This window comes from Triticum dicoccoides, chromosome 2A (assembly GCF_002162155.2).
Source record: "Triticum dicoccoides isolate Atlit2015 ecotype Zavitan chromosome 2A, WEW_v2.0, whole genome shotgun sequence".
NCBI classification, from domain to species: Eukaryota; Viridiplantae; Streptophyta; class Magnoliopsida; order Poales; family Poaceae; genus Triticum; species Triticum dicoccoides.
In genome coordinates, this window is record NC_041382.1 from 685,774,032 (window position 1) to 685,783,665 (window position 9,634).

At 47.6% G+C, this 9,634-nt stretch overlaps 1 protein-coding gene and 1 pseudogene across 1 annotated transcript; one reads left to right on the forward strand and one right to left on the reverse strand.

Annotated features, from left to right (window-relative positions):
• Positions 1-1,386: 1,386 nt before the first annotated feature.
• Positions 1,387-4,544, forward strand: LOC119351881 (annotated as a pseudogene).
• A 153-nt stretch (positions 4,545-4,697) lies between these two features.
• Positions 4,698-7,091, reverse strand: LOC119356257 (hydroxycinnamoyltransferase 2-like). The gene is made up of 2 exons (XM_037623197.1): positions 6,593-7,091; positions 4,698-5,891 (listed from the first exon to the last, which is right to left on the reverse strand). Exons 1-2 carry the CDS (start codon positions 7,043-7,045, stop codon positions 4,944-4,946), a joined length of 1,401 nt encoding a protein of 466 aa, XP_037479094.1. The 5' UTR covers positions 7,046-7,091; the 3' UTR covers positions 4,698-4,943.
• Positions 7,092-9,634: the final 2,543 nt, after the last annotated feature.

Genomic DNA, 9,634 nt, shown 5'->3' on the forward strand with positions numbered 1-9,634 from the left:
CGGGTTTCGTCATCAGCTGGCCAGGATGACAACATGTGCACGTATATATATACCCAATGCCTGCAATTTGCAGCGCACCCAAAATCTGTTTTTCCAGAGCTTTTGGTGAGACTTGAGAGAGTTTTCCCAACGACTTCATTAGGTGTCCCTCTACGTATAAGTCGAATGCTCTTACATTTATGTCGACCATGCTAGTTATCTGATTTAATCTTCATACCCCTACTTTAGTGTTACCACGCAATAACCATATACATCCGAGATAACCGGATGTTCAACAAGTTTTCCGAATTCAACAATACTAAATTAGAGCCGGCATACGTTGTACCACACATGTTGTCCTTGAGCTCCATCCAACAACGTGAATGGCCTGCCCTCGGGTATTCACGTATAGAGCAACATTAAATGAATGAACCAGCTTATAGAGCAACACGAAGCAAAACTTACGATCTCCATGGTTGGCGAGCCCGATGGCCACATTGTCTTCACTCATGCAACCGCACCGCAAAACTTCATAACGGAATTGCAGATAGCGTGCCATCAATGCAATATCAACTTCACATTGCGTTGCTGGATGACGTGCATGTCGTAGGATGCGGGGGTTTTTTTTTTGCGCATGAAACGAAGCATGCACGCGCTACCAAAAGATCGACTACCTTGAGTTTCTGCCTACAAAGTCCGCATATACGGCCAACTACGCGTCGCACAACAACTCATCCTCGATCACCAAGTACCCCGTCATCATGCTTTACTCTATAAAGTAATAAGAAGTTCAACAAAAAAAGCTCAATGACATTTGACCGAACACTTGTCGGGTGTACTTGGTTATGGAGGGTACCCGGGTGGATAGCGGAGGAGGGCAGGTGTGTTGGTGGGGGCTGCGGACGTCCTACGATGCAAGGTGGTGGCCGAAAAGGTACTTCAGCGGTGTCGAACAAGGAGGGAGCGGATGCAAAGCAAGGGGAAGAAGGGGCAAAGTGGAAGAAAAGTGGACCGATAGGGGGATTTGACTAGGTCTAGGGTGTGGGAGTCCTACGTGGTGGCAGTCTTGACTTCTGCAAAGCCCCCTGCTTCTTATTTGCGGAAAAATGGACATCTGGCCCATTTGCTTATCGATGGGTATCATATTGGATGACAAAATGAATCCGGACAGCTCAGTCCGGACAGATACAGACGGTTTAAGACTTAGAAGAGTATCTCTAGCAGACACCAGACACCATAAATTAATTCCCAAAAACCACTTGTTGGGAGCCTCTAAAAATATTTCGGGGGTGATAAAAAAAGATTTCGGGGAATGGGAGGCTCAGAGGCTGTCAACTAGCAGATCCTCTGAATAACTCCGGGGAATGGAATAGTTGCAACCGTTGCCATTTGTGGCCACAAGCGAGGCCAATTCCAAAGCGGCCCATCTAGAAGCCTAGTCCGTGATAAACCATCAGCGATACTGTCGTCGCCGGCCTGGCCAAATCCCTGCGCCTCTCACGCGCGTCGCCGCCGCCCGCCGCCATCGCCGCCAGTTCCCGTTCTACTTCATCCCCTGCCGTCTCCACACCGTCCGTGACCTCGGACATTGGTTCTTGTGGTACGAGCCTCTGGTCATCCATTGATTGTTTGATCCCAAATTAACCTTGCAAATTATGGTCTGACGATACTCACCATCTAGATCCTCCTGTCTGATCTCTAGTGTGGTTTATGTGATGGGTGGAGCAATCTCGCAGGTTATTGGCCAATGGTAGGCTGGCGGGCGGCGGGCGCTCGCGCCGTTCTTCGCCGACTCGGCGCGGCAGCCACGGAGAAGCAGGGTGGCCGTGCGTTGGCGGTCAGCTATAGCAGCAGCTGCCGCAGCAGTAGCGCGAGTGCTCCATTTGGATTGGGTGTGTGCCTGTTTGTCCATAGTCTCCATTTCGCTACTGTTGGCTGTATCTGTATGCCCGCGTATCATGATCTTAAATTCTGAATGCTCATCTGAAGTACAGACGAGCAGCCGTGTAATTGCTTGTGTTTTTTTTTTTGAATGGAGAATTAATATAACAACATAGTCTCAGTTATTATTTGCGCCTTATTTTAGTTAAATTCAGAACACACACACATGTGCCCGTGTGTCACTATGATCCTTGTATCTTTGGTTGTATCCATTTTTGACGAGCTCCGATTCAGTATGATACATTGTGCCGTACTAATATAGTCTTCGCTCCTCAGGAGAGTTCGTAACTTCCGTTTTTTTTCAGTAAGGAGCGCAGTGAGTGTGTTCAACTCTTGATGATGATGACTTTCTAATGGGTGTGATCGATAACCATGTAGGCCAGTGCGCAAGTTTGTTGAGAGCACACACTTCTACCTCCCGTGGAATTCCAACGAACTTCTATCAGCTGCTCCACAATGCTGTAATGACCTTTTCGTGCTATGTTTCAGTTTCTTATCCAACCATGTTTTTGCAATGCTACTGGTTCATTTTTTGATAATAACTAAGTGTGCGTTTGCAACTGACTGACATCGAGCGGGCTCTTAAAAGCAGTTTCATAAGTCAGTATGCTGAACATCATATTGACACCATTCTCATCACATTTATGCCTTCATGCATCATAGTGACATGCCTCTTTGTGTTTACATTGTCAATTGGTGTTTCATTGTAGGGAATATCGACCACTAGGAACCTTCTTGCTGCAGATAATTCTATGGTTCCCATTTCTTCTCCGTTGACAACTCCACTAGGGGATGCAGAAGAGACCAACAAAAAGGGTGCAGTAGTTAAGCGGCTGAAAGTCCAAGCTATCAAGAAGGATATCAAGCAGGTAAGCCGTAAGCAAGAGCTCAGTAGTAGTTGTATTTCTCCAAGGCTCCAGATATCCTAAAATGTTTGATCAAGGACATGTCTTCAGTTCTGTGACAGCCATTTATAGTATGCATTTTCCTGAAAACTTCCCTTCACTGTGTTGTTTTGTCAAAATGCATGTAGTTGGTGAAAGCGTTCACATGCTTGGTACGTCGCAAACAACAAATCAGTATGCAGAATGTCATGCATTCAGCTGCTTGAGGATCATCATCTGCAATTGTTACATTTGTGTTCCTGAGATTTGCAATGGTTACGTGTCAAACATACTGTTAGTGACAAGGAAAGTGGAAACCTTTCAATGTATACATGTCTGTTTTTAATTAAAACTAACTTGTTTCTTAACATCAATTTGAAAATGTGTTTGTAGCTACTCCCTCCGTCCGGAAATACTTGTCGTAGAAATTGATGCAAATTGATGTATCTAGAACTAAAATACATCTAGACACATCCATTTCCCGGACAAGTATTTCCGGACGGAGGGAGTATTATTCATTGGTTAGTTTATGTATTGGTTGAAAACCATTTGCTTATCTCACACCACTGAAGTAATGAGCGTGTAGAGAGATCAAGGCAGCCTAACAGACTTCCGGAACTGTTGTACTGCTAATAATCTTTTACTAGTACCATCATGAGATATTCAGTCTCTAATTAGTCTGAATCTTCCTGGCTGTTTTAGAGCCCCAAGAAGGTGAATCTGGTAGCCAAGCTGGTTCGAGGAATGCGTGTTGAAGATGCCCTTTTGCAGCTGCAAGTGACAGTTAAAAGGGCGGCAAAAACTCTGTACCAGGTTTGCTAATTCGGTCAATCTTACCTACTCAAGTACTCCCTCTGTTTCAAATTACTCGTCGTAGAAATGGATGTATCTACAACTAAAATACATCTAGATACATCCATTTCTGTGACGAGTAATTCGGAACAGAGGGAGTAACTCTGCAGCTTCCGGTGATAGGCCAAGAGTCTCTGTCTATATTTTACATGAGAACTTCTTCCTACCAATCTGTCTAGGTGATCCATTCCGCTCGTGCCAACGCAGCTCACAACCACGGATTTGGATTCTGATAAACTTATTGTGGGCAAGTTTGCAACCAAGCACACACATTTACACCTGAATTCTGCAATAAATTCAACCTCATAGCGTTCATCTCCCTTGTTCCTCAACATTGCAGAGGAGGCTTTTGTGGGGAAAGGACTTTACCTTAAGAGGTTGTCTTACCATGCCAAAGGGAGGTGCGGCGTCAGGGAGAGACCTAGGTGCAGACTGACGGTGGTGGTTAGAGAAGCAACGGCCGAGGAAGAAGCGAAGATCGCTAAACTGAGAGTTAGCAACTACAAAAAGCTAACCCGGAAGGAGAAGCAGCTCATGCCGCACCGGCTCATTGAGGTCAGTCCCAGGTGGGCTCGGAAAAGGAAGGAGGAGGAGGCAGACGCCACAGTGTAGGATGAGTTCCTGTTTGCGGGATCTGTCTTTCTTCACTGGCGTGCACCGCGAGAGTTTTGAAGAACAACCGAGGATATTTCATCTGTTGAGATTTAATTACTGAAGAACGACCGTGGCTCCCACGAGAAAGAATTCATGCTCTCATTTGTCTGACCAGTTTTTGTTCTTTGTCCTGTTTGTGTCGTCTGTATGAAATCTTTCAAGTCATTTAGCCCTGTGACCGTGTTGTGGCACCGCTGGCGAATTGTAGGTAACAATGAATAAATTTACGTCTGATGTGTTGTTCGTTTAATAGATGCCGACCATCTGCATTTTATCATCTTCGAAGTTGATACTACCTATCTTTTTACTTGTTTGATATTGGCACTTGCATGTGGTGATATTTACTGGTTTATTAGAGCAGACCAAACTGCAGCTTTCAGATTCTGATCAATTTGGTTCATTCATTTTCTCCAGACACAACAACACTGATAGTCTGATACATCCATCATGCACATACACATCACCCTTGACACACGCTGTTAGCCCCAGTTACATCTACAGAACGGCACATTACAAGTGATAGTACTATAGCCACGTACTGTGCTGTACATAATGACCAGCGGAACTCGCAAAGCAGGCATCTGGATCGCACACGGGGAAGACATCCATACCGCCGGCCGCCGGCGCATCCCGTCACCCGAATATGTCGCTGCTCACCGGGGCTCTGAACACCGTCGGCTCCTCCTCCATCACCTTCACCACCTCCGGCGCCGCGTGGACGTACACCACCCAGTCCCCGCCCCCGCGCGCGCTCGGCATCGGCATCACGTACCCGGCGCCGCCGGGCCACGGGAAGTGGTACGACGCGAACGCCGGACGGCCCCACCCGAAGTCCACCTCGCCGAACGGGAGCCTCAGTCCCGACGACACCACGCACGAGGCCGTCTCCCCCTCGCCGCCGTCGTCGTCGCCGCCGCCTATGTAAGCCCTCGCCACCGTGGGCTCGGGTCGCTGCGCCTCCACCCAGTCGACCAGCCCCTGGAAATGCTCGCCCGTCGCCGCCTCCGCCACCCATCGGTGCACGTCCTCCGCCACGTCCGCGAGCGCCATGTCGCGCAGGTCGGCGGCGCCGAACGCGCCGTAGGGGATGGTCAGCACGTTGCCGAAGTAGGGCCTCATGGCGCCGTCGGGGCACAAGCGGCCGCGCCCGTCGACAACGACGCCCATGCAGCACGAGTCCTGCCGCGGCGTCGCCGCCCTGGAGTAGAGCTGCCACAGGTGGGCCGTGAACGCCTCCAGCTTCGTGCGCCCGGGTCCCGCCGAGGCCTGCAGCGCGGCGACATCGGCGGCGGCCACGTGGTAGATGCGGTTGAAAGCTGTGGGTGGTGCCGCTGTGGCTGGCGGCGGTGGCACGAGGCTGACGGGGAGGAAGAGGCGGTCGGCGAGGGTGCCGGCGGTGCACGACGGAGGCGGGCTGCTCGGCGCGAGGAATGAACGGTTGAAGGACGGGGGCAGCGGGATGGACGTGCCCCGGGCCGCGGCGGCCCACGCGACGAGGAACATGTTGAAGGAGTAGGCGTCGCAGACACGGTGGTCGAACGTGCAGCCGACGACGGCGCCGCCGCACTTAAACTTGGTCACCTGCATGCATGAGTAGCGCCTTGTTGACTTGTTGTGAACTTTACAAAATTTCTACTATTAACTCTACTACTCTTAAATCTTAACCACTACCAATGCCTATGCCCATAACCACAATATTTTTGAGAATCACAAGGATTCGAGTAACAACTTAAGTTGGCTTGTTGGAAGCACATTTTTCGATTTGTCATAAAAAATTACATCTCTTATTACATATTTATTCGGAAATTCGGTAGTACTAGCAGTCAAAGCTGCATATTAACAAGCAGTAAATATAAGTAACTAATCAATTATGAAGGAAAATATGAATAGGTACCTAATTGAGCTGTACATTTTGTTCAAGTGTGTGTATGTTCATGTTAGTGTACGCTCGGATCTAACCATGACGCAAGACCACTAAAAATATGCAGTGTCACAGTGACAAGACAGAATTGTTTCAAAAAAAACAGTGACAAGACAGAAATTAATAATCGCTGTCATGCGGGTTTAGGTAGTAACACAAGATGCAGTTGGAGGTGGTGAGTTCGACAGGATGGAAGCAGTTGACCAGCACATGGATTTAATTGAACACTAAAGTACTCTGGGTAATAGCTCCACGTGGCGAGGTGATGCTGACGCCAGTACGTACGAACGCTAGACGTACGTACACCAACAAGGCAACAAACACGATGCATGAAGCATGTACGTATGGCAGTGATCCGAACCTGCACGCTCATGACCCCGGACTTCTTCTTGGGCACCAGCCCCTCGACGCTCTCGTCCGGCAGGCCGAGCCGCAGCTCCCGCAGCTCGACGCCGTCCGCGGCCGCCTCGGCGAAGTCGACGCCGCGGCCGCTGCACAGCAGCTCCGGCTCCCCCGCGGCGTTGGCCACGACCTCGCCGGCGAGCGGGTAGTACGCCACCAGCACCTTGGCCAGCGCCGCCTTCAGGGTCGGCGCGGGGTGGCTACCTGTACCAGCTGCGGCGTAGTCGTCGCCGGCGGCGTAGCAGAAGAAGACGCTGACGTCGATGGGGGGCAGGATGAGGTCGAGGTTGGAGAGCGGCAGGCGGTGCTCCTGCAGCGGCAGCGCCGGCACCACGGTGGACGTGAACGTCACGGCCACCTCGTCGCCGCCGTGGCATTTGGCGGTGGCCTCACTCTCATCGTAGTGCACCATGATGCGAGCGCGTACGTGGTTACTTGTGTGAGCTGCCGAGGAGGGAGCTGTGTGCTTCCTGTGTGTGATCGATGGGGTGAACCGGCGGGCGGTTATTTATAGGAGGCTAAGGTGCATAAAGAATTATGGAGTGCCAATTAAAGAGACGCTCCATTACTGCAGCTCCCTGCATGACACACATGTCAGACCTAATGTTTAGTTTAAGAAAAACCACGTCGTGTTCAACGGGAGAAATCAGACATTTTGAGCAAAATCGGCTCGTATTCTAACGAGAAATATATAATACGATTAGCAAAGTTGACCCTTATTTATTAGTGGGAATTTTTCTCACAATACAGTGCAGATACATTCATCGATGTGTTCCGGAACTGCTGCTTGAGATCTTGCTCAGGATATCTGGATCGGACAGAAGTTGGTTGTGCATGTCCATATCACCCTACGAGGTTCTGAGGGCGTGGCGCGAAGCTCTATTGGTTGATGACACCTTGGGACATGTCGGCTTCTCTATTTTCATGATGGAGACACCGATGGAAAAGGGCATGGTGGCCGAGATGAGAGGATCAGCTAGACGGACGGAGCCTTGGTGGCGATGGAGCCAGCCAGGTGTTAGATAAGTCTCAGGAGCACGAGTGATAAGTGGGGGCGGCAACACTGACGGATTTCATTTTTGATGGTACTCCTCGAGTGCCGAGTCGTGATTTTCAGGGTGAAAACCTAAGGTCTGATCTTCATTGGTTGTGTCTGATGATTTTCTTGCTAAAAGAATTGTTTTGAGAGCGCGGACTTTCTTCAGGGTGAAAACTTAAGATTTTGGATGTTCCCTTCTTGGAGACGTTGCTTTTGAAGACCTTTTATATTTTTGGGTGTTGTATTAGGTAGTAACATAGCGCATTTCATGAAATTTTTGCTTATGTGGCATATAGTTAATGAGGAGAGAGGTGTTCAGAGTAACATAATATGTTACTGTAACACAGCGCTTTTCGAGAAAGTATGAGTCTATAAGGTAATAAATAAAGTCATCTATGACACTACTATTATGTTACTTTGCACTATGAAGATAATAACTTAGACTAGTGTCATATACATGGCACTAGTATAAATTACTCCCCACTATGACCAGCCTCAAGCCTCAGTGAAGATGCAGGTGAGAGGGGACAGGGAAGGCCGGCGCCATTGCTGATCCCGTTGAGAAGGAGGAGGAGGGCGAATCGCTCTTCCGTTAATTTTGGGTTGGGTTGGAAGTTCTTTGTTTTTTCCCATCTACTCACTGGTTACATGCAAACAGATGATACTCATCACAGTATAAACAACAGCGCGGCCATTATAAACTTTGACCTCGCAGTCTAAGTATTGCAGTACACATGTTCCTGTTCATTACTTTGAGCGTTTTTCCTCTGACTTCATATTTCGATGTTCATATTATACGTAGGAGTATGGGATTAGACATCATGTACTCATGCTCCTTCCTCTGACAGTATGTGTAGTAGCACACATGCTCCTTCCCAACACCTTCCAGTCCAACCTTAATTAAGGCAACGTAACTACTGCCTAACTTACCTTTCTCAGTCCTCAATGTGAAGACAAAACATGCATGGCATGCAGTTAAGCACTGATTTGACTTTGTTGCTTGACGAGGGTTTAGTCGAATTAAAGCTAACTAATTCTTGCCATACACGATGTTTTTTGGATATGCCCCATTTTACCTCCTACTTTCTGACCTTGTAACAGCTTCATTTGATTTTAAAAATCTTGTCACATTTTACTCTCTAAGGCACTGACCACTTTTACCTCTATTTTCTCTCTCAAACTCACAAGGTAGATGCACGCATCAGGGTGATGTGGCAGCTGGTTGGGTAGACAATTCAGCGCCGCACGCAGCTGCTCGGCATAATTTGATGATATTTCACTCAATTTGATGGAGTTTGGTTAATTTGGGGGAAGTTGCATGATACACTCATCGTCCTCAATGAATGCATGCATGAGCTGTCCCCTCGGGCAACTGTCGTGTCATCTCGAAAAGCTGGCCCAACTTGTCAGTTTACAAAAACTAACTGAAATATGTCACAATTCACAGCTGAAAGGGAAAATGTTGAAGTTTTTATTTAATAAAAATGGACATGACTCATGACGTCACGAGCAAGGGGGAGTGTACATTTTTCAATAAAATCAGATCGAAAACTCAGCATTATGTATATACTAAAAAAATTTGTAAGGCAGTCCTAAGCAATATATGAACCATTAAATATTCATGATCTAATGGCTGATTTAAAGATAATGGAACATTAATAAAGTTGTGAACATTAATACATTGACGTTGTGCAATGGAAGCAATTTCTATAATTTATTCATTTCCTTTTAAGCCTCGAGCGTAGAAGGGAAAAACACAAACGTAGCTAATTTGTTCTGAAATTCCTATAAAAATTCCAGTAAACCAAAGTAGACGTTAATGTTTTGGTAAAGTCAAACTTTTCCAATCGAAAATGTGGTTTTCTGCAAAATCAAATACATTAGTATAATTGGTAAAGTATCCATGTTTTTATTTTGTCAGTTGAGTGTTCTTGAGCAGAAATTTATAATGTTGTCACACAG